Below are 26,109 nucleotides of genomic sequence, written 5' to 3'. Positions count from 1 at the left end.
AGGTTCCCAAGCGGCATGCGAGCTGTGCAGCCTCCCTCTATCTGACAAGGTTCCCAAGTGGTACCCGAGTTGGCTGCCACCCCTTCTCCCTGACAAGGTTCCCAAGCGGGTGAAGCGAGTTGGCTACTACCCCTCTCCCTAACAAGGTTCAGTGGAGGAGAAAATATTTTATAAAACACCCAAGTCCCAACAAACTGGATCTTTAAATATTTGAAATGCATCTTACTTTAGCATCTCACCTTATGGTCTAGTGGTAGATAAAAAGAATACTCATCATAATGTTCCTGGTTCAATTTCAACTCATGCTGTTCTTTTTATTCTTCCAGTGAAAGCACAAGTTAAAAAAAAACTCGCCGCCGCTTTTTCACATCTTGTTTTGCAGTTTACAAGTAAAAATATAACCACAATATGTCCACTTAGTGCCAACAAAATATTGCATCTATATCAAACCACCCAAAGAGAGGAGTTTTAGCATTCTCTAGACAGGGGGCAAAGAATAGTGATTCCTTGCCATATAATTTGCACAAAATCCCACTTGGCTATCTAACTGATGTAGAGTCTAGTGAGTTAACATTTGTTCAATAAATTAAGTGATAACCATAAATGATCAGACATTCCAAACTCCCTTGACCACAAAAAGTGTACTAACTCACTCTTTGGACATCAACCTATTCAGTCACTGATAACGTTTTTACAGTACATAAGTTTTATGGACAAAAATGGTTTAAAATCCAGAAAGAACAGTCTTCCTTTTATGTGAATTATAGACCCACGGATGTTGAAAATGTATGAGCAAATGGACATTACCTTTTACCTTTGAGTTAGCAAATCAGCTCTGCCACCAACCTACCCCTTCAATACACTAAAATATTTTTAATACCAAAGCCATCTAGTATATATAGACTACACAGAAGAAAGCAACTTTTCAGACAGCCTGTTTACCCCCTTGAGACTCAACTAGTGACAACTGCCAGAGATCACTTGAGGTGTGTTTCAAGATCATCCAACACATGATTATCACTTCTGAAGCAGATATCATTTACCTGATTGACTGTTTATGCATTGTTCAAGGTTACTTCAGACCTATCTGTAATTTGAGCCACTTCACAAACTAAAACTGAAGTTGACCAAATTATGTTCACCAAAAGGAAATGATTACGATGGAGAACTCACAGTGGGGGCACCATCATACCAGGTGTGCGATTCATCCGATCTTAACTTTTGGAGTTATCAAGGTGGTCAGAATTTGACCCTAAGTGACCTCTGACCTCTTCATAGAACATTCAGTTCTTGTACATTTCTGAGCATGAGGATAATCGCAGTTTTGATTTTGAAGCTAAATATGTAGACAAGAATTTCAGGCTTTTGGCAGCTGATGACTCAAATTTACATTTGACCTCTTAACAGAACTGCTCAAAATGTAATGCTCAGTGAGGAGTACCTACCACCTAACTATGACATTTTACTGATACTACAGATGTTCACTAAACTCGACTATGAGGTTTTTGTATTTTGGCCGCTGATGACCTCAATTGACCTTTGACTCTGCTCAATAACTGGATTAGCCAAAGAATTCAGTGCTGTAAATTTACATCCTAATTTGCGTGAAATTCATGCAAGATATGCTTGGTGAGTCACCCCATTTACAAGTTGGAACATCACATATACATACGTTTACCTGCATACATACACGCCTAGATTCCTTTTTGCCTTTTGGCTAGGAATAAATCCAAGATTCCTGGCAGAGGATACTTATAAATTCCTCTCTTCTGAATTTACAGAATCTTTATGCATTAGATTATCTTTTAGCATCATCATATGACTATCCTCATCATCATGTATGGCTCCGATACATGGACAGTTACGAGGGAATTGGAAGCAAAACTAGATGGGTGCTACACAAGACTTTTACGGAAATGTTTAAATGTACATTGGAGTCAACATATGACAAATACTGAACTGTATGGCAACGAACCAAAACTATCCTGTAAGATACAACAACGCCGTCTCAAACTAGCAGGGCACTCATACAGGAACACCAAGGAACCAGTGTCTCAACTTATCATGTGGACACCAAAACATGGAAGGAGAAACAGGGGAAAACATAAGCTCAGCTATGTAGATGTAGTTGCTAGAGACATCGGGGTGCTTCAAACTGATCTTCCTAACTTGATGAGGGACAGAAATAAATGGGCAAATCTCAACATGATTCCGACTTCTGTCGACTAGAGAGAGAGAGAGATGACTATCCTTAACAAAAAAGCCTTTTATAAATTCCATCTGTAAATCTGAGAAAATTTTCTAAACGATACCCTTGAGAAAGGAACTTTTGGAAACATGCAAATGAGTAAAAAAAAACACCAGTATTTTTAGGTGCAGGGCAGAGATGGTCTTATGGTATTGCAGAAGCATTCAAGACTATGCATGAATATTAGATAGATTTCTTCAGAAAAAATTCTGCTAAAATGTTCCTTAAAATTTAGGAAACTTTTTTTTCAAGTGTTTTAAGTACAGCTTTCATAACAGTATTCTCCATTTTATCTCTTGCTATTTCAAGGAAGAAAACTGCATATCCTTAGTGCTTCAATATTTACACACATGGTCATACAAAAAAAAGTAGAAAAGCTTATATATATATATATATATATATATATATATATATATATATATATATATATATATATATATATATATATATATATATATATATATATATATATATATATATATATATCTTTTAAGAAGCTGCAACATCGGTGGCTCAGAAAGTTTGTGATCCTGAAAGTTCGAGACCGGCAGGACTATCCGGTAACTGGATCGAATCACTTTCCGATCCTTCTTCAACTTGAGTCCTATTTCTAATCCCTTTGGAGGAAACTTCCATCGGCTTGTCTCTTTGGATTGATGAAGCGTTCGGCATGTCGCTACCAGAATTGGAACGAACTTTTCTGTCGTCTTCTGCCTTCAGGAGGATATCGTCCGGTAAGCCTTTCCTGATCTGGTCCGAGTTAGACCGTACTTTACTCGGAGATGAGATGGAAGCTTTCATGTCCATAATGAGACTAGAGAAGGGATCTGAATCGGCTACAGGGGCTTGGGATTCCAATTTATAGTCTCTGTCTGATGTTTCGTCGTCTTCCCAAGTCTCTTCCATATTTAAGTCTTCTGGAGGTCTCTCAGGGAGCTGTTCCATGGTGGACACCATAGGTGGTTCTGTCAAGAAAAAGAGTATGAAAGAAAATTACTAGATAGGAATACACAGGCCATGTAGACAAGAGTACTCTGCATAAAGTGTAGATCATGTATGTTATATTTGAAGACTCGAATGAGTCGACGATAGCCAATATATTTCAGGGGCGAACACAGATTGCTTTGGGTGATGGGGGGGGGAGGGGAAGAGAGAAACACTTTCTTGGTGGGAGAGGGTAAGAGCTATAGACAGATGTAAGAACATTTAATGATTTCCCTAACTTATGTAATGTCAGAATTTTTTTTTTTTTTTTTCATTTATTACCCATCTACCAGTAAAATGTCTAGTATTGTAGTATCAACTACAGTAGTTACAGAAAATTATTATAAAATGTAAGGGAAAATATGTAAAACAAAAAGTAATATATTACATCATGAAGGCCAAAAGTATTTGAGTTGCTATAGATTTACAAGTTATATAACAATGGAAAGACATGAAGGAAAACTTCATAAAAAAAAAATGACTTGAGGAACAAACCTCAGTTTAATTTGTTGTGAAACGTTAAAAAACACTGCTATCAGGCCAGGCTGGATTTTTTATGCCACTTTTTAATTTTTGAGGGAACGACCCTTTAACCTGCCGAGGTTCATCGGTCTAGAGTGATAAGACTATTTAGTCTAATACTTTAACCATTTAGCTCAGTTCCTCAGATGCAACACAAAATCACAAAAAGAGTTTTATACCTGCCTGAAATGACATGTTTACAGTAGTAGTACAAATTTGTCAAGTTTTGGACAGTTTTAATTTCATTCAAGGGGTGCAATGGTGTTGTTGTTTAATATCAAGTTAAAGGAACATGCTTTGGTTGAGTGAGTTATTAGAATTTATACAAAGCAATGGGTTAACATTAAAATTAAGGCCTAAGGCCCGTACTAGAAGAGTTAGCCTTTAAAGGAACATTCCAGAGGTTTAGCATATTTTAACAGTGAATAGCTTCAAACCTGGATCAGCAGTATATAAACGGTAATCAATCTCGAATTATTCTTTTTCTGGTGGACTATGAAATGATTGCGTACAAAATTCAGCCTATATTTGTCATTTAGGTAGATACTGAAGAACTGAGGGATATGAAGTCATACTGTCGAAGAAGCAAACATATATCTTACAATTTTTTTAAATTCTCATTCTCATTTAATTATCTGACAAAGACACGGATGGAGAAACATACTACATCTCAAACCTGCCTATAATCAGAAAACAAAGCCAGAATATTTAAGTGAAGGGTGGAGTGGAGGCAATAAGTAAGTGTTTACTATTTTAAATACATGTGCTGAAAGTTTAATCATTTTGTTTATCATTATATTGATGATAATACTAGAGTTTCTGTTACAGGGAATAAAGACTAAGAAGAAAAAAAAAGAAATAAAACAAAAGAAATGCTAAATGTCTTGTGAAACAAGTCAGTCGATTTAGTAGCAAGATTCTCTCGGGTGAACAGACGAACAGAGTTAAGTGGGTTTATTGGTACTGGATATGTGTTTTGGTGGGGTTACAGACAAAATCTGAGAGATGGGGGAACTAGGTCCCCCCCCCCATTCCCTGGCTGCATCCAAAACAGCAAAATGCTAGAGAAGAAGTTTACATCTCAAAATTACCTGGATGTCTCTTTACAATGTCCCCAAATATCCCATTACTACCCCCCCCCCCTCCCTCTCCCGTTGTCCCTGACCAATTCTCTCCTAGTCTCTTTGCCCATAGGTTTCCAGACGGACCTGACCCAGTCACTGACCGACATTAATATTGCTACACCTTTTTCAATATATTTCCCTCTGTATTTATTTATATGTATATCTCTTGGATCATAGGGAAAACTTATAACTACACAGAGAAAAGCATGATATGTCAAAATAAATATGACACAATGCTGTACAATTTAAGGGGGAAAAAAGCAGTTGCTGATATTAAAATTAATGGCAGGTAAAAATTTTTTTCCAAAACACTAGTAACTGCACAGCTACTTTCATGATGGGTGAAAAGAGCAATTTGCTAAGCGTGAATACTTATTCAGTTCTAGGAAACGAGCTTGTTATCCTTACAATATTCACCAAATGTACTTTACACTAAATCTGAGGACGAAGGAAATAAACTTGATGTATTCTTTAATGTTCCGAAAATACCACTCTCCTCAACTCTGTTGTACTCCATCGCCTTCGGTAAGACTGAATATTACTAAGTGATATTTCATCACGGTTAGGGATACTTCTTTTCGGGGGTGGGGTGGGGTTGGTGGGGACAAAAATTTAATAACTGCACTTATTCAATACAAAAACTTGGTATCAATTCCATATAAATTAGGTAACATCTTCACTTGCGAACTACCATAAATAAAACATTTTAACCGAATTTAAACGTCCCTGATTTATGCTTGACACTCCTGCTAAACGCGCTCGGGTTTATTATAGGCAGTGAAATAAATCTTTGTATGCTAAACAGACTCATGGTTAGTTTTGAAATTCATTCCAACTTTCTTCGCACATGACCATATCTGTTACCCGCTCGCAAACAATAGTCCTACAACCCATTGTCTCCAGCATACTGCTACCATAATTTATACAATGCAAGCATCATATCCATCTTGTACTCTCAACGTACCAAACCCAAAATGGAAGAAACTTGAAAATGTACCTGGCTCTTCCTCCTTCTGTGCGGCTTTATGAGATTGAACCACCCTTTGACCTAGCATCTTGATCTCTGCTACCAGTCTCTTCACGGAATCCTCTGATTTTACTACGCTGTCCTTCAACGTCTAAGCAGAAAGATGGATTAATAATCAATCACGCAAAGATGCATTAATAATCATTGCTTACAGATTTCTCTTTTGTGACACAACCCACAGGGGAAATGAATTCCACCAAGATGATGAATATTTTCACTTACATTAAATTACGTGTTAAGTTTTTCCCCATAAGGTCTGTTCATACCACCGTCTCTTATGCTATTGTCGCGTTACAGGAGCAGACGTCACTTACTCTCTTCGTTGGGATCTGGGTAGGAGTTGAAATTTAAGCCCCAATGAATGAGCTGGAGCTTGCGGATTAAACACCAAATGTTTCATCACCTACAGCAGTGGGTAGTTTCACTCAACATTCTATTTAACGCAAAATGTAGTGTAAGCAAAGAAACTTGAAATTTTCAACATGTTACATAATGTTGCATTTTAGTCGCAATGTAATGTTATGAAATAGTGATACCATCTCTTTGATGTTACCGAAACACTCCATCGAGACACCTTACAGGCCTCTTATGTATTTATCTAGGTCATGGATTCAGTTTTCCCACGAGAAGTTTTTAACTATCTTATTGAATCTTGGTACAGGGCCTTTTTCCCAAAATAGATTCCATTATGTCTGTGGAACATTCGAGAAGGTTCTCTCACGTGGTATGGAAGTTTCCATAGAAAGGGGATGGACTTCCAAACTCCCAACCAATCAGGGCAGATCAGTGCCAGTGCACTTATTTTTATATCATTAAGTTAATACAGGATGGTCAGTTCATTGGCTGCCTACTGATTGTGCGCAGTGAGATTTTATTGGAAGTAAGGTATAAAAGTAAAAGGAGGCCGAAAGTTTTTCACTTGATCAGCAAATTTATCACTCCGTCAGCAAATTTATCACTTGGGTCAGCAAATTTATCACTCCGTCAGCGCTCCGTGATCAGTTCGTTGCTTCGTCACCATTTCATCACTCCTAATTGTTTAATTGACGGAGTCAAGTCAAGTCAAATCATTGTTAATTTAGTTTTATTTGTAAAGAGAATCGACAGAGAAGAAATTATACCGAATCATTAATCAAATCCTATCTCGTCAAATCGTTTTTTGTGTGAAGTCATTGTTTTCTTCCGTTCGAGACATCTCCTGAAGAAGCATAAATACGGCATCAAGATATCCCAGTACCTTTCTATCGCGAGTCCCGATATAGTTTTACTATCGGAGGAGCCGGGCTCGACACAATATTACATGGTGGAGATCGGTTGCTTTCTTCAGGAACAAAACGGAAACGGAACTTTCACAACTTTCGTTCGTTACGATCAATAACGAACAGAGATTTTTTTTTTGGCCCGAAGACCTAACGAGGAACACAACGTATGTTCACGACCTAGCCTAACATACACACTCTACGAGGGAAGTCAGCCTATACTAGCCTAGGTCTGTACACCGGAACCACTGATCTGTACACTGACGTTAATCAACCCAGCATGCAGTTCGCGTTTGAACATTCGCGCAACTAGTACGTAGTTAGTCATACTACAGCCCAAATTATCAGAACTGAACATTTTCGCGATCAAAGCCAGACTCTACCCGATGTTAACGGCGAACGAATCTGAAGTTCTTACGAGATGTAGGCCTACCTGCTACTACCTACCTGCTACTACCTGCTGCTACTACTACTACTACTGCTAACCGAGGGACTTCAATCATCGTTTGCAGTTCCACTACCAGTTCTTAGTTAAACTTAAGGGTGAGTGAAGTCATGCCAATTTGTATCCCAACCCCTATTTGAGATCAGAGTGTACCGTTAAGTTATTTTAATCGTGTCCATGTATTGCATATTTGTTATTTGTATTTAATTGCGGTCGATAGTGTGTTCAATTAAGTAAAGGCTCATGTTGTAAACTCATAACTAGCCTAATTGTATGCGGCATAATGTCCGTCAGTAAACAGGAAACTTCGACCTCTGTTAATGTTATGCAGAAACATAGGCCCACTGATTTTTTGCCATCACAATTTCAGGGCGATGTAATAGATGCAGATTTAGCCGAAGCTCATTATTTGGGATTTGAAGATTATTTAGAGTTGCATAAATTGCCGTCCCAAACCACCCCTGAGGCTGTAGCGGAAGAATTTAATGAAATATGTCGCATATTTAAGCGAACACTTAAAGGCCAAGCCAGACTCTGGATTGAAAACAAAAATTTTTCAACTATTGCTGATCTTCGAAAGCAATTCCTTGCTCGTTTCAGTCCAGGCACTTCTTCCTACGCTAAATCACAGGCATTTCACGCATTAAGCTATACGCCAGGTGATACAGCTCAAGCTCATTTGGCCAAAATTTCCAAAGCTGCAGCACAATTAAATTATGGCGAGGACCAAATTAGAGATAAATTCATCTCGACCCTGCCTTTGCAATGCCGCTCAGCAGTGTTAATGTCTGCAACACCACAAGCAACAATTGCAGACTTGGTCATGAAAGTACAATGTTATTTTGACTTAAAAATCCAAAGTCAACCCACAGCTTCTTCCGAACTATTTATGGCAATGCACGACAAAGCGTCTTCTGTTCAGACTCCTACTATTTCTGCATCTTCTGAGATACACGAGTTGTGTACCAAAATTCAGGAATTAGAGACCAAGTTTGATCAGTCACGTAGGTCAGAATCGCAAGACAATCCTAAAGATATGAGGCAAAGATATAGTTCTCGTGATTCTCGTGGTCCTAGGACAGGTCAGAATAATAACAGGAGAAGGTTACCATATTTTAATCCTTCAATCACATGTCATTACTGCCAAAATCGAGGTCATTTTGCACGATATTGTCAAATTCGCCTAAGCCATGAAATAGAGGCTAATGTAAAGAGAGTACCAACACAGAATTTTCATTAGGGAGCACTTATGATTGCACTCATCATACAGTGACTCCAGACAAAGTACCAAGTAAGGGAAGATCGAAACGTAAAGCAAATAATATTTGGAAGAATAGTAATATTCCTAGTTCTAAATATACAGGGAACGACCGTAATGTGGATATTCAACTGGACACACGTAATTTTGTAAGAGGTACTTTACATGATGGTAAAGGAATTTCATTGTTGTTTGATAGTGGAGCGACACGCTCTATCATTTCTTCTTCTACAGTGCAAAATTCAAAGTATTTATCCTCTATACAACCAGTCTCAGTTGATGTAGTAAACCTAAAGTTGGGTAATGGTCAGTTTATTCATGCGTATAGCACGATAACATTTCAGGTCAAAATTCAAGGTCATGAATTTCAGCTTTCTGCTTTAATTGCTGCAAACCTGACAGGTATTGACTTAATACTAGGTAGTCAAACTCTGAAGGAATTGAATGGATCTTTGGACTTTACCACAAATTGTTTTAGAATAAAACAAGCCAAAGTTTTCCTTAGGCCAGTGCAGAGATTCGTTATTTACCCAGGTCAGCAAAGATACATTACTGTACAGGGACGTCTTCCACTATATGCACGAAATGCAGATGTGGTTATTAAACCGTTTCCTTTGATATCTCGTATGTGTCCTTCACGAATGTTAGTGAAAATGCATAAAGGTAGAACAAAGATTCTACTAAGGAACATGGGTAATCGGAAATTTTTTCTGCATCCTTCTCGCACAGTGGCTCATTTAGATTTAGCAGATATCATTACGGTCACAGAAGACATACCTACTGATTCTCTAGATTTTCTCAATGTCATGAGAGACATCGAAAAACCGTCTCTTTTTCGAACCAATTCAAACTCTAAAGAGAATCGTGATGAAATTACACGATATAATTTACATCGATATCCACATTTGACAGTCGATGATCCCCTGGTTTCCAAATCCGAACAGGAAATCATGAGAGAAAACATTAATTTGGAACAAAGTATTCTAAATGCTTCAGAAACAGAAAGCATATATGAATTTCTAGACTCACATAGAGATGCATTTTCTCTTTATGGTGAATTATCTCACTGTCCAAATTATGAGGCTGATATTACTCTTACTAATGATGAGCCATTTTACATACGTCCCTATAGACTTTCAGATGAGGACAAAGTCATTGTCGCCAGTGAGCTTGACAAATTAGTGCGATTAGGAATCTTAGCAGTAGGACATCAGTCTTATACCTCTCCGGTTTTCCTAATTCCAAAGAAGGGAACAAAAGACAAAAGGGTTGTCACAGATTTTCGCTACTTGAATAGTAGGATAAAACGTCTGAATCACCCATTTCCTTTACTGAATGAGACTATCCGTACCATAGGGTACTCTGGAGCCAAAATTTTGGGTGTTCTTGATTTAAAGTCTGCATTCTTCTGTCTGCCACTTAGTGTTCATGCACAACAATATACAGGTATTGCTTCATTTCATGGAGGAAAGCATTATTATTATAAACGCTTACCACAGGGATTGAATTTATCTCCAGCGATCTTTCAGTCGCAAATTAATGATATTTTGGCAACGATCCCAAATTCAAATAAGTTCTGTATTGCTCATCATGACGATATTATTGTGTACAGTGCAGACAAATGATCTCACAAACAACACCTACAGGCAATTTTTAAGGTTTTAATGGACAACGGATTGAAAATCTCTCCGAAAAAGTGTAGCATTTTTCAAAATTCAGTCCGATATATGGGACATTTGCTCTCAATAACCCCAGAAGGTGAGGCTTGTATCCAACCTTTACATGACAGATGTGCAGCGATCAGGAACACACCGAAACCACACAGTGTTAAGTCAGTAAGACGATTTGTAGGTGCAGTTAATTATGTGGCTTCATTTTTCCCGAATATTCAAGCACTATTGAGACCATTACATCATTTGAGTCGTAAGAGAAAGGTATTTAAATGGACAGAGGAACATCAGAGTGCATTTCAAGATATTAAAGAGTTGTTGTGTAATCCACCTATATTGCATATGCCACAGAAATATGGTCGTTTTGTATTATATAGCGACACATCAAGAGTAGCAACAGGATCATACTTGACACAAAGAGTTAATGGCAAAGAGAATATTATTGCATATTACTCTAAGATATTACCACCAGCATGTCAGAGGTATAGTGTAACTGAATTAGAAATGATGGGTCTATTTATTAATGTGACAGCATTCAAACATTTATTGCAAAATGTAGAATTTGAGGCATATGTTGATCACTCAGCCATTGTTGAATTGTTTAAGTCAAAACAAGAACCAGCAACTTCACGCTTACGTAAACTTCTGTTCAAATTGTCAGAATATACATTTCAGGTTGGTTACAAGAAAGGCTCAGAATTGGTTTTGGCAGATTATTTGTCTAGAGCACCACAGGAATTTCACTCTGAAATAGATCAGGTTGCTCAAGAGGTCAGTTATTATGAGGATTTTTCAACTCCACCTAAGGAGACATTTAATCCAATCATGACAAGGTCAATGGCAAGGTCAATGGGAGTCAAAGTTCCAGATTTATTTCCGGATAAAGTCACAAAGGAGTCCAAGCAGGATTCCCCAGCCAAAGAATCAACAAATAGAGTTAAAAGGACATCCGTTCCTAAGGCAACACATTCTAATGAGCATGTTACACAGAGACCACAATCTGAGTCACAAAAGAGGACTACACCAGTAATTTCTACTGATAAGAGAGAAACATATATTCAAAGGCCTATTGTTACTATGCCGAGTGAAAATGGACCTTCATTTAGTCCTGACATATTAGTTGTGCCAAATTTTACAAGTGTTTCTCAACCTTCAGAGCCAAGATTAGTGGATCAGAGTAGACATAGAGTGCAAGAGGTAATCAGAGAACCACCTCCAGAATTATTTGCTCAGCCGAAGCCAGTCATAACAAACATTGATCATTTGGTTACAGGGCACATTCCAAAACAAAAGGAATTGAATAAAGTCATGAAGGCAATTCAAGGAAAGCTGATCAAAAACTATGATCTGCAATTTGATGTAAAAGAGTTGCAAATTCAACAACAAACTTGTCCTTACTACAAACCAATTTATGATTTTCTTGCACACGACATTATTCCAAGTAATGTTAAGCATGCTAGAACTGTTCGTTCTCAAGCAGAGGATTATTTGTTATGTAATAGTTTGTTATTCAGGATATTTTTGCATGAGACTAATGATGCTAAGATGACTCTTCAGTTAGTCGTACCTGAGACTATGGTAGAACAGATAATATCTCGATATCATGATGACTTGTTAAGTAATCATCAGGGTGTAATGCGTACATATTTGACCATTAGACAGCATTTCTATCTGCGCAATATGTTTCAACGCATCAGTAATTATATTCAGGCATGTCTCCGTTGTCAAGAATTCCGTAAGAAACCGGACAAGTTGAGACAATATCATGCTCGCATTCCTGATTCTTATCGTCCTTTTGACAGACTTAGTCTGGATTTCAAGACTATGCCCACAACGGCTACAGGATTTAAACATTTGATGGTTGTTTGTGATGAGATCACTAGATTTGTTGTATGTGTTTCTCTTAAGACTCTTGATGCTGAAACAATATGTGAAGCATTATTGCAGAGGGTAGTCACAACTTTTGGTCCACCGTCTTGTATTATAAGTGATGCGGCAGCTTCTCTTACAGGAAAATTAGTGGAGCTCTTAAGTAAAGCTTTAGGCATTGAACAAAAGTTCATCAGTGTAAGCAATCATGGAAGCTTACAGGTTGAAAGACACATTCAGACTCTTTCAAATTTCCTCAAAGTGAACTTGAATCAGTTTGGTACAGATTGGGTACGATTTGTCCCAACATCAGCCTATGCATATAACACATTTTCCTCTCCTCAGTTGGGTAGCTATAGCCCATTTGAACTTGCATTTGGACGTAAGCCACCAAATCTTACAAATTTATCGTTCAATCCAATGGCAGGATTATCACAATCTCATGGAGAATATGCTGCATTGTTAAAGAAACGATTTGATCATTTGTCAAGGGTAATGTTGGTCTTGCAAAAGAAGCAACAAGATGCTCAAAATGTTAAGATAAGTGCAAAACTGGACAAAGGTGCAATTTATTCAACGGGTCAATTAGTGTATCTGTATAAGCCAACGTCTTCCTCCTTGACTGCGAACTCTCGCAAAATTGCTGCAGAATGGTGTGGACCACTAGTGATCCATCAAGTTTTAGATAGGACTCATTATTTGTTGGCCACTCTCAAAGGAGAAATTCTTAGTGATGTATTCAATTATAACAGGCTTAAACCATGTTTTGTAAGAGCATCTTCTGAAACTAAGAACATCACCAACATTCAGAAATTGCGAAATGTCTTGAAAACAAAGGGTTCATCAAGTGAAAAGGTTGCACGAATGCGAAATGTTTTGAGTAGTAACACTTCTAATGCAGAAAATGTTAATGTCATGCAAGATGCACATATTGAGTTTCATGATGAGTTTGGTAACATTTTGCCAGGGGTAACTTCAGATCATGTCATGTGTCTTATGAGCACTAAGCCAATGAATGTTGCATCCTTTTTAGAGAATAGAGCACATAATGAAGGATTAGCACTTCCATATCCTTCCATGAAAGATAGCATATTAAGGCAAAAGAAAGTTTTTGCAAATGCTCCACAAGGAGACATGAAAGTCCAACGTGCTCGATACAAATTGGGTGAATTACAGGTTCTGGTCACCTATCAGACACCATGTTTTCCAACAGGCTTTAAGAGTCATGATTTTTGGTGGAATGTAGGAAAATATTCCAACACAGAGGAAATAATGAATTTTCTCCATGAAAAGGGATTGAACATTACAGGCAGTCCAGGCGGGATGTTGCAAACATTATATGGTTAATATGTGTAACTGCATATTGCTTTAAGTTCAGATGAACAGGTGTTTTACCCACAATTGTATGAATGGAATGCGTCATGGCAATTACCTGCATACCTATTAAGTGGAAGTCATTGTACTGTATGGTGTAACAATATAAGCTTTATTGTTTAAAACGCCACCAAGTGACCTAGTTTCATCTTTTATAACAAATGTGTAATGAGTATACCTTTTTTTCTCCTTATGAATTCGTTCAAACGTTTACCCGGCAATTAGAACATATCCGGAATATTAGCAACATGGGTTTTCATATATTGAGAAAATATTTTAAGGATATATTTACATTGCATCATTGATGTTATATTGAAGGCTATTCAGAGACAGCATTGAAGATGTGCAACTTTTGCTTGCAGCAACAGTTATCGAAGCAAATGAAAGTATAGATCTTTTGAGGAAGTTATGTATATATTTTCTTTTCCTCAATTATTCATGCAAAAGTAAATTTCATCATGAAGTTTAAAAGACAAGATGTTAAGTATTATGTAATTTGAAGAAAGATTTGTTGATGTCATAGTCTATGGGGTTCTCTTTAATGGTATCGAATATCTAGTACTTTGGTACTTTACTAGACTATCATTCGGAGTGCATACCTAGGGTCACCATGCTATCGAGTCACATTTTCTTGATTTTCTTGAGGTGAATGTATATGATTCACAAGGTTTCAAAGCAGTTTTGAAACTATGACTTCATTAAAGACTAGGTTTTGTAAATGAGTTTGTAATATTTTAAGTTTCCTTTTTGTAAAATACGAATTTTTTTTATTGAACGCAGAGGTGTTCTGTTCAGTTTAAAAGATAACTAAGTCAAGTATTCTCTGATCTCTCCCCAATTCACGGCATGATTTCACTTTTGATATAAATGTATTATTGATGTATGAAATGCATAAATGTATTTTGTAAGAGATACTGCATATTTTGCTGTGTCATGTAACTTTAAGATATCTTAATGATATCTTCTTTTTTTTAGATTACATCATATGATGTCATCAATTTTGAAGAGGTACACAATATTTTCATGGAGATAGTGTCAATGTATATAACATATGATCATTTTAGTAATTCGTAATCAAGATGTTAACCGTTGAGATATATGAAGACCATTTATTGAAGTCAATGAATATTAGTGAATGTGCTTACAGTACTCTACCTTCTTGAGATAATGATAAGTTAAAGCAGTATGATGTTAAAATTTTGGAGTATCCAAAAATTTTAAAAGATTGAGGGGGATGTTATGAAATAGTGATACCATCTCTTTGATGTTACCGAAACACTCCATCGAGACACCTTACAGGCCTCTTATGTATTTATCTAGGTCATGGATTCAGTTTTCCCACGAGAAGTTTTTAACTATCTTATTGAATCTTGGTACAGGGCCTTTTTCCCAAAATAGATTCCATTATGTCTGTGGAACATTCGAGAAGGTTCTCTCACGTGGTATGGAAGTTTCCATAGAAAGGGGATGGACTTCCAAACTCCCAACCAATCAGGGCAGATCAGTGCCAGTGCACTTATTTTTATATCATTAAGTTAATACAGGATGGTCAGTTCATTGGCTGCCTACTGATTGTGCGCAGTGAGATTTTATTGGAAGTAAGGTATAAAAGTAAAAGGAGGCCGAAAGTTTTTCACTTGATCAGCAAATTTATCACTCCGTCAGCAAATTTATCACTTGGGTCAGCAAATTTATCACTCCGTCAGCGCTCCGTGATCAGTTCGTTGCTTCGTCACCATTTCATCACTCCTAATTGTTTAATTGACGGAGTCAAGTCAAGTCAAATCATTGTTAATTTAGTTTTATTTGTAAAGAGAATCGACAGAGAAGAAATTATACCGAATCATTAATCAAATCCTATCTCGTCAAATCGTTTTTTGTGTGAAGTCATTGTTTTCTTCCGTTCGAGACATCTCCTGAAGAAGCATAAATACGGCATCAAGATATCCCAGTACCTTTCTATCGCGAGTCCCGATATAGTTTTACTATCGGAGGAGCCGGGCTCGACACAATATTACAGTAACCTTGCATCTAATGATATTAAACACCAATTAAACTTACATTAAACTAATGAAACTATACTCAAATTGACAGTTGAATGATCCATAAATTAATAGTTTTGCAATCTCACCTTCATTCTGTCATGGATTGCTTCATTAGTCATCTTAATTCATTGCATACCTTGAAGGAAGCCATCTTTTTCAATCATATCTTTCCTGTCGAGAAAAACAGAAACAAATGAAACTTGCCTAATAAACTCCCTTGTTATGGGATCTTAGCATCTCTAACGATTAAAACATAAGACAAGATGGCAATCCATGGCAACAATCTCTTCTATGATGGAACGGATATACAATGAACTTTGACCTTGACCCTTAACAACTGCGTAAGTTCTAATTTCATATTTTGTGGTTTAATGACTTTTTCCAAACTACTGACGAGCAGAAAATGGCTACAGTTTCTGGGTACTTGACCTTTCACCTATGACATTTATACCAATCACCCAAGATCAAGTTTACAGTACAGTGGAGGAGCGTCCATACTGTCAGGGGGCGGATGCCCCCCCCCCCCCCGACGGACTCAAATGGACTGCTGGCGCCCTTTTTAGCTTTTTACCACTTCTTACTTATTCGCGATTATTGACTTTTTTATTGCACTCTCATCTACCTATTGACATTTGTCACATTTTGTTGGTGTAATTTTCTGACAAAATGCTCTCATGTACGGCGGTCTTTAATTTATCGGCTCTTAATTCCGTTGTACGAAACTATTTCCAAGAACTGTACGGGGTTCTTCTTTAGGTGCATGGGAGAGAAGGAGACATGTACATGTATAAATATGATATGGTATAAAAACAATAAAATGGAAAAATAACCATTTGATCCATACATAAAAATTGCAACATTTTGCAACCAGAGACCTGTAAATTGCACTATTCAACAAAGGGGAGGTCCTATTAAAAGATTACCCCCCCCCCTCACCACCATGACCAATCTCTGGCTATGCACATGTATGTTACCTTACAATGAGTACCAATAGGGGACATTCTATATATCGCGGAATTATATTTTTTGTGTCAACTTCTGTTAGTAACATTAGGAGGACGTATTTAAAATATACAGCTAAATGAATGGTAGGTAGGGCATTCAGCATACAACCATATGCACATGATACACATACACCAAATGAATTTCTGATACATGTATAATGGCCATGGATTTGTGTGTGTGGTGGGAGGGGGCTACTAAGTAGAAGAGACCTGTTCAAGAAATATGTGCATGTTTTAGGGATCATTAAAAAAAAGAAAAATTAGCATTATAACATACTCACAGGGTTATTCCAAACTCTTGTTAATTTGAAGTCCTATTGAAAAAGGGGAGTCAAGGAATGAATGAAGGAATGAATTAATGAGCATTGCAGGTGTATGTTCTTGGACAAGGCAACTTGGTAAATTTCTCTGTTTGAATCTCCACTGCTAGCTTATATCTCCACTACTAGATATCATTGGTGTATCTGCAATCCTTATGTGATCCAAATTGGTATTTACATTCCTTATGTGACCCAACTTTAAATTAATGTCTCTACCTGTGTTTTATATTTGGGGGTTGAACTGGGAGTATGAGTTATGAAAACTAACTTTATGAAATGAATATTTCCTCATTGTTTGTTATCTATTATTCTCTGTCAGTACAAGTACTTCCTGATAAAAGACAAACTTTGTAAAAAAAAATCCATAGGAGACACTAATAGACTGTGTTAATAACAACAAATGAATGCGTACGAAGGAAGCTGATATATATTTATTGAGATGAGTTTCCTAAATTATTATTAATATTAAATATTATTGATATGTACACAAAATACCACTTTGGATAACTGATCTACAAGAAGAAATAAGTTTCAAATACAGTATTTTTTAAACATGGGGTTAGTATTGGAATAAAGAAGGTTGGACTTTATAATCTTCCTTTTTTCTTCTTTAAAAGTGTAGGACTGGGTTTTCCAAGACCGTTTTTTGTTTACGAGCATGTACAGTGGATTGGCAATGCATTGTTGCAGCCTTTCAAACAAAAAGGGAGTTAGTATGTAACAAACTAAATTAGGCTATGACATTTATACACACTGTTCCATAATAAATTGTAAAAATATCCTACCTGTAGTAAAGGATTTGTGTAATCCCTTCAACTGTTTGTTGCTGTTTTCCCAAGACTCTGTATCAGATTCCATTTCACTTTCACAGTCCTCCTCATATGGATCAACTGGAACAAAAATATTATAAATGCGATGAATGGTATCGGTTGCAGAATTAGGCATGAACCCAAGAGGTAATTGAATTGCCACTGGTAGTAGTTTTACTGAAGTGTAATCTTTTTGGCAAACAGGTATTGAAAAATCACAATCTGCTCTTCTCTAGCTATGGTGGTTAGCACAATATAGCTATCTCTAGTTGATCTTAGCATCATACGACCAATTCTTCAGCATCAATTTAAGATACAGTACAGTACTTTACTGAGTATTTTCTAGTGTGACTACAACTATGACTTGAGCAGAAGCAAAAGAAACAGGTCTATGCAGTCAAGCTTGTGTGTATGGATGTATATGTGTATATGTAAGTGACATGCATGTGATGCCACTTGTAAACATAATGACTTGATATTTAAGGCAAAATTCAGTTGAGCTCATGCTAGGTAGGTAGAATACCTTTTTGGGAGTACATGGTGCCTATTGCTTTTGGTTGAGGCCACAGTTCATTTGAGGTAAAAAAACTGTTAAACCTTTTAATCATCGTAATTTGAGACAAACTTCAATTAAATTCATGCTGGTTATGTAGATTATTCATAGTGAGTACATGGTCCCTATTGTTTTTCTCAAAGGTCAACTGACAACCTTGTAAACACCTTATCTTGACAAGACACACTTCAATTGAGCTCATACTTAGTATGTGTATTCTTTCAAGTGTTTATATCATCCATATTGTTTAATGTGGAGGTTAACAGTGGTCAAGCATAAAAAACCTTGCAAACAATATATCTTAATGAGGTAAAATTCAATTGAGCTTATACAGTGCTTGGTGGGTAGGTTACCCATAGTGAGAAGGTAGGTAGGCTTTCTTCTGTGCCAGATGGCTCATAAGGTCGGTGCTTAAACCTGGTTTCCATGACGCAAGTGAAATTAGAGTCAAACACTCTCCCGATCCGTCAATCCGTTGCTAACTAACCCCTAGCCAAAGCTAGCACACATTTTAGAGATGGGTGGACTGAAGCAAATGGAGTTAAGTGTCTTGCACAAGGATTCAAGGTATTGACCATGCCACGTGTGGGACTCAGACTCACAACCTGTGTGTTGCGAGTCGAATGCACAAGGCACTAAGCCACCATGCCCCATAGTGAGTGAATTATTTCTATTAGTTTTTTTCGGTAGTCAAAGGTAATGTTCAGTCAACAGAGGTCAAGCAATGTGTGGGACTGTGTGCATGCCATTAGGGCAAAAGTGAACCTTTTTCAGGTTGGACTTTGTTTGGGGACCCTGCATACAGTATGTCCCAGGCTTAAGGATAATTTTCCTCACCAGGCAACAATGCTATTTGCCTTGTTGGACAAACTCTCTTTGGGGTTGATCTGGAAGAACATGCTTGGTCAAGATCGCTACTTTAACTATCTTCATCCAGGATACCTGTAAACCAAAATAAAAGAACCATTTACAATTTAATTTTAAATATGAAATTAATTCTTTCAACATGAAATTGATAGGTAGATATTGATGGTTTGGCATATAATAATTTCAGGTATCCTTTGACTCCATATTCAAGAACATCATATTCACTACAAATATTGTATTCCAATAATTAATTGAAAACAGTGTGATTTCTTCTGACTAGTAGCCCTAATGGTAGACTTACATGGACTGTACTGTATGTTAATCAATCCATCTACAATATTCAGCCCATAGCCATGTACTGTTGGACACCTCACTAAAGTATGTCATTCAACACATGTGTTGTTCAGAATGATTTAGTAAGCACACTTTTTTTAACTACCCTAAATTATTTTTTGCAGTGGCATAGTGAGAGGAGCAAGGGAACTTTCCCCAAGGCGCAGGGTATAGGGCACCCTGCCCCTGGGTGCTGATAATGCTCACTATGCCACTGATCGTACTTGGAGTTTTTGCATGCATGCATGACATAATCAAAATTTGAAAAATGTTGAAGAAAATACAACAATTACAACAAACTGAATGTTGCACATATGACACCTAGCATGCAGCCATCCATGCGTGTGCATAGTAGGACACTTGTCACTGGTCCATCTTATTCCAGGGAGTTCATATAGTTATGGATTTACCACTGGTGAGAGAAGACATGTACATGAACAAATAGGAGGTGGTATACATGTGATTTCCACTATCTTAAACAATATTTTGTGTCACCTTTACATATAAGTAACATTAGATAGACACATACATACCATATGAGTAACATATTTAATGAGTAACATTAGGATATTCAATGTTTCCAAAATACCTCAAAATATTGAAATGTTGAAATTATACAGATCAATGAATGGTAAGTAGGACATTCAGCATACATCCATTCATGCATGAGGGTGAGACACTTGTAACGGGTCCATCTTATTTCAGGAATGATAAACCTGTCTAGCTCTTATTGAAGCACTACACGACCTTTGAACTTTTTGTTACATCTTCCATACACTACCTCATATATAGACTGAAGAATTTCTGCTATATATAGAATGAACGTAGACTTGTGTGTGTCATGAACACATGTGGCCTCCACTTCTCTCTTATTTGCTCCCTTGAGCTAAGAGACCCCACTTGCGACAAATGTCTAACCCACACCATTTATTTGTGTATACAGGGGTCAATTTTCAGAAAATATCAGATACTTCATACTAGGGTTTTATTCACCCGATTTGGTCAGTTGCGTCACAGAAACACTGGCAAGCCTGGTCTGGATTCAAGTCACCAACGGAATGTTTCAGTCAAGAGTTCCTGTAACATTGCATTTTTAGTAGCTTAATATATCACTTTTAGAAGGAAAAATACTAAAACATGTACTGTGCAGTTTACTTTCAACATTGTGTATTTAATTTCCTTTAATTTCTTGAATATCTTTTACAGTGTATTGCATCGTACTTGGTGTTCAAGTAGCATAAAATATTTCCCTTGTCAAAAGTGACGAAGTAACTTAAGTTGTGTTTAACTTGCAAGCATTTCAACGGCCATTGATTATTTATATTATTACCAAATGTCATTGTTAAATTTAATAGTTATTTTGAACCTTGGATTACCCATGTGACCGTTCTGCAAATATGATCACTTGCAAGTTGAGATTAACATTGCATTGACAATGTGCATACGAAGATGTTGTAGGTCTTGTATGTGTTAATTACAGAGTACTTGGTTTTCGACTGCTATCACTTTCTTTCATTGTCTTCGAGTCCTTGAGGGCAAAGTCTCAAGTTGAGTCTCAAGTCAATTGTAGTCAAGCACAAGTCAAGCCTCGTGTCGCATAACGATGGGACTCGAGTCTTTCAACACCGTTCACAGATGACCATCAACGCTAGCTTCATCCCTCGAGCAAGTGTAGTAATGACTTCACGCTGATCTTCAGGTCTCTATGACAACAACATCATGTGTCAGATACTTTCATATCCGCCATCTTCTTGTCGACTCCCTCGTCCTTAGATGACTTTTCATCTGATTTGGATTTGACGTTGGAGTAAGTCCTTGCTCCAAATATAGTACTGCCTACTCTTACGTTGGTGCTTCCAACTTCTATCTACGAGAACAGAAAGAGAGTAACAATACTGTATAATGAAAGAAACAGTACAATCTTGTGTGGAAGCATTCAGTGTATCAAGTATGACACACACAATAAAGAAAAAAGCAACGTAGTCTCTTTGTTCATGTCAATATTGAGTATATTCAAGTCAAAGAGCATTGATAAGAGCATTTTCTTTTGGCACATGCTCAACCACCCAAAACTCTTAAAAGGGAAGAAACAACAGTTTTTTTTTTATTGAAAAAATGAATGCAATGCATTTACTATAATAGGCACAAGTAAATGACAACTTTACTTCTTAATCACAAAAAGCTTAATGGTCATCAGTATTTACCACACTAACAATTGTTAAAAAGTTTTCACAAGTGTTTTCCTAAATGGTCTAAACTTCCAGAGTAGTCCTATCCAATGCGAAGTGTTCAAAATAGACGTTGTTTAAATGTCCCCCTGTGTGGGTGCATACTGGTTCCCCCTGAGTGGCAATAAAATCTTGCTGAAAACTTGAGAATGGGTGAGCATTATCCTTTGTAGCACAAACAATGACAATTAAGTCCCAAGCATAGTTTCAGAGAAGGAGACTTAAGTTTCTTAAGTAATTTTTTTCCTAACACTTACTGCATGTTCAAAGTCTCCTGACATTCCCATGCTCAGTTCTACAGAGTCGATGGGTATAGAGAGTTTGTTACAAACCTCGGCACGACACTTGAGTAATTTCTGGAATTTAAATTCAATCAAGAATATTATTATTTAGTTGGTAATGGAAAAGTTGTAAAGGTGTAAGGTCATGATAAAATTACAATAATAAAATTAGAACACTAGAAATGAACTTTAAAGAAGTGTGAAAAGTAACCAGTAAGGATTGATACCTACAGGAATGAATTTAAAAAATGAGAAAGAACCAGGAATTGTGAATTTTTGACAGCTAAAGTAGTATGTTATTGAGTTTACCAAAACAGTGCATTAGGAGATCTCATATTAGTGAAACCAATTTGAAAGAAAAATTGAGAACAGGCTGGATTGTTCATTTAGAGCAGCAAAAGGTTATGTAAGTCTGTGGTCAGTACTTTGAATCACATGCATTGTAGCCCTAAATTTCTCCCCATTTTTGGAAATTGTTCATAACTTCCCCCTCCCCCCCCCCAATATTCGATAGCTGAACAGGCAGACATATCTGGATTATTGGTTGGGATTAACTAGGAGTATTCTTTAGGTAAAGAGATTAATTGTGATTGAGCAAAGTCCAGAAATATCTTTACTTTCTTAACACATTATGTGTAGAGGCTAAATATAATAACAAAATGGTATTCCCCAAGTTTGCCAAACATATTGACCAATTTTCAAAATCCCCCCCAAAAAAAATGTGAAATAAAAGATGCGAAATAAGAGTGATGAATGATACCTGGAAATCTGGGTTAGGTCCTTGAGAAAGATCGTGATTGAAGGATCCTATCGTCATGAGTCCTGTAAACTCCAGCTTTGGACATTGCTTTATAACAAACTCCACCAGATTAATACAATTCTCGTTCGTAACCCCAGATTTACCTGTTACAATGTAACAAACAAGATGCCAATTCGTAGAAAAATATTCTCTTCGAGGAAAAAAATGTTCTTAAAACTTAAAAATATTAATTACATTATAAAAGAGATTGATTAAATGCTAGAAAGTTCATCTTAGGTATTACAATGTACATCAGCGAAGCTCAATATGTATGCTGTCTTTAAACTACATAACAGAGAGGGGTTCACAACCACATATCTCCCCCCTCCCCCCTCATGTCCCCACTCTGTCTCCTATCCCCTTTGAGAAGAGTTACTGCTACTTACTGTCCTCTTCACTTGTGTTAATCTGAATCATGACCTTCAACTTTTTGCTTTCCTCCTTCCAGTTTTTATTCAGTTCTCTGGCTAATTTCTCCGAGTCAACAGTTTCTACCATAAATAGGTTCCGAGTTTCTGAAATGAGGAAATTTACATGTCACCAATGTGGAAGTAAAAGAAAAAAGAAGGAAAAAGATGAAAGTATTACAACCTCCCTCCTCTCCCCCTCCCCCCCACCCAGGGGAAAACAGACAGAGAAGTAAGCATGATATGTTTATTATGAATAATCATAGTTAAGTGATCTTGAAGTAGTCACACAGGTTATGGAATATGTTAAATTAATTGCATACATAACATGAAAACGTCAAAACAGCAAAATAAACGAACAAATAATACCCATGGATATCTCTCTGTGTTAACATCACTAATATTTCAAAATAGTTCAAAATATTTTAAAATAATTGATCCTAATATCTGATAATGCACAATAGGATAATTGGTTGTACTGACTGAGTGAACAATATTAATATAAATAGGCATTTTATATTTGTATTGTTTCTCTGCCATTTTTAATCTTTTTTAATAAATAAATAAAGAGGAGTTGATATTAAAAGTATATTATCAACCTTAATCAGTTGTGAAAGTTTTTCTGCCATCTAATAGCAGAAACTAAATATTTGTGCAAACTTGTTTTTATACGTAACATGCTTGTTGAAGACAAATGTCACAGAACTGTAAAATCTCTCACATATTAGTGATCATTTTCTTTTCATTTTTCAGAAGCTGTTCTTTATCTATCTACCTACCAAGGAGTTTCTTGACTTTGTTGCTCTGTAAGTGACCGATGTAATGCCATTTTATATCAGGACAATTCGATTCTATCTCCACATTTTGAGATTTCTCTACAAGTTCTTGAACCTGAAAATAAACAAAAGAATTCTGTGATAATCAAAATAAGAGTTTGGAATAAATATCATGTTGCATCATGACTCGTTAAGAACTTATTTCTTCTCACATGTAAGCTTTAAACGCCCCTCTCGTGGGATGCTAGTAAAAAATATATTGGCAACACATTGGGATGGAGGTACATTACACTACTGAATTAATCAGTGTGGGGATATGGTACACAGATGAAACTTAAATGCTCTTTGAAGTTTGAGCTAGCATGAAAGATCATTATTTTTTACTTTGCATATTTGGTGGCAATAGTGTTGAACTTTAAGAAGCTGATCAACACGAGATGGATTTTAATTTTGATTGTAAGCTATTCCATCATTCTATGATTCATATCATGAAAGTAATCATACTTACATAATTTTCACCAAAATATCTTTGGGAATGCTGATAGGCTTCTTGGATCATTGACACAGGTTTTGTCTTGCTGACAGCAACCAACCTTGGGATTAGATTTGGTAGGTCCTATAATGAAACATGTAAAATATGTAATTAATATTTTAATAACTTAAAATTCTCCAGAAAAATGTATTTATTATCAACTAAAAGCCTAGAAATGTAATTAAGCAGCTGAATAGAAACATGGTCTATGTGATAACTGATAGGTTAAGATAGTTGTAATTTTACATAATGCAGACCTGTCAACCTGTTTGACCCCAAAATAGGGAGAATAACATTTTTCAGGGCCAAAAAAACGGGAGAATATGGGGAAAATAGGGAGGTTGGTAATTTTCAACTGAAATTATATAAATACTCCTAAATAAATAGTCTACAGTACCGCTCATGTATAACTGGACATGTGTACGCACACAGGATCGTATAAAGACGTATAAACAAGTACAATCGCGTATAAAATCATTGACAAACAAATTGCCGCGTAGACACCTTGTATAATCCCTGTACGAGTTTATACGCAGGTTATGCTATTGTGCTCAATGAATAGGGATTAAAGTCGCCGAAAGAATTAGAGAGATGTTTGAAACAGCCGTTTCTTAAATCATAGTTTAAGATGTGATATTCACCTAGCATCGAAGAGGATGCAGGTAAAGTGTGTGCCGGCATAGAACTTAACTGTTTTTTGTCGTATACAAGTAGCCTACATGCGAACTGCACACATTCGGTACGCTGCATATACAAACAAGTGACAACTTGTGTTTATTAAACTTGTGCACCATGGCATATGCACAGTGCACGCCGTACTACTGTACTGTATTCAGGACTCGACCAAGGCCAACGTACAATAACGACATTGGGCGAAGTCTGAGAGCTGACAAAGCAGCCTGCTATTGGTTGAGAGTCCCGAACAGCACTGTGTCAGTCGTAACCTGTTTGTAAACAATCAATCTATTTTTTAGATTACACTTATTACGCGATAGGCATAGGACTAACTGTTGGCTATTTTCAGAAATTTCGCAAGTGATAAAACATTAAAAACCGGGAGAATAGAATATGAAACCAGGAGACCGGGAGGTTCGGGTAAAAACCGGGAGTCTCCCAGTAAAACCGGGAGAGTTGAAAGGTCTGCATAATGGCTCCCTTGACCCATTGCAAATGTCCCATCTGACAGACAAAAGTGTTTCCTGGCACTTTCCTAAATAATAATGAGGTAAATTAGGCACTGGTCATGTTCAATCGTAGATCTGTACAGACAATGTTGAATTCATAACCGAGGATTCTATGTTTAGTCTCTGGAGTGGGAACAAGCTTGAGTATTGCCACTTGACGGATATCCCACTCACAACTTGCTAAAACTTTT

The 26,109-nt window shown here is 36.8% G+C and overlaps 1 protein-coding gene across 11 annotated transcripts in view; it reads right to left on the bottom strand.

Annotated features, from left to right (window-relative positions):
• Positions 1-288: 288 nt before the first annotated feature.
• Positions 289-26,109, bottom strand: part of LOC139967355 (pyridoxal phosphate homeostasis protein-like) — a 26,781-nt gene continuing 960 nt past the window's right edge. For 3 of the 11 annotated variants that reach the window (XM_071971062.1, XM_071971052.1, XM_071971061.1), the window contains exons 2-12: positions 24,711-24,818; positions 24,206-24,317; positions 23,406-23,534; positions 22,981-23,123; positions 22,197-22,295; positions 19,349-21,578; positions 17,935-18,039; positions 17,111-17,143; positions 15,912-15,996; positions 5,876-5,996; positions 289-3,213 (exon numbers count right to left, since the gene is read on the bottom strand). In XM_071971062.1, coding sequence (XP_071827163.1) covers positions 21,429-21,578; positions 22,197-22,295; positions 22,981-23,123; positions 23,406-23,534; positions 24,206-24,317; positions 24,711-24,818 — 741 coding nt within the window. In that variant the 3' untranslated portion in view covers positions 289-3,213; positions 5,876-5,996; positions 15,912-15,996; ... (1 more) ...; positions 17,935-18,039; positions 19,349-21,428. The remainder of the gene's footprint in view (positions 3,214-5,875; positions 5,997-15,911; positions 15,997-17,110; positions 17,144-17,934; positions 18,040-19,348; positions 21,579-22,196; positions 22,296-22,980; positions 23,124-23,405; positions 23,535-24,205; positions 24,318-24,710; positions 24,819-26,109) is intronic. The other 8 variants (XM_071971054.1, XM_071971057.1, XM_071971058.1 and 5 more) reach the window with 8 other exon arrangements.

The sequence above is a fragment of the Apostichopus japonicus genome, chromosome 5 (genome assembly GCF_037975245.1).
Source record: "Apostichopus japonicus isolate 1M-3 chromosome 5, ASM3797524v1, whole genome shotgun sequence".
Lineage (NCBI taxonomy): Eukaryota > Metazoa > Echinodermata > Holothuroidea > Aspidochirotida > Stichopodidae > Apostichopus > Apostichopus japonicus.
This window is presented reverse-complemented; position numbering and strand designations above follow the sequence as displayed.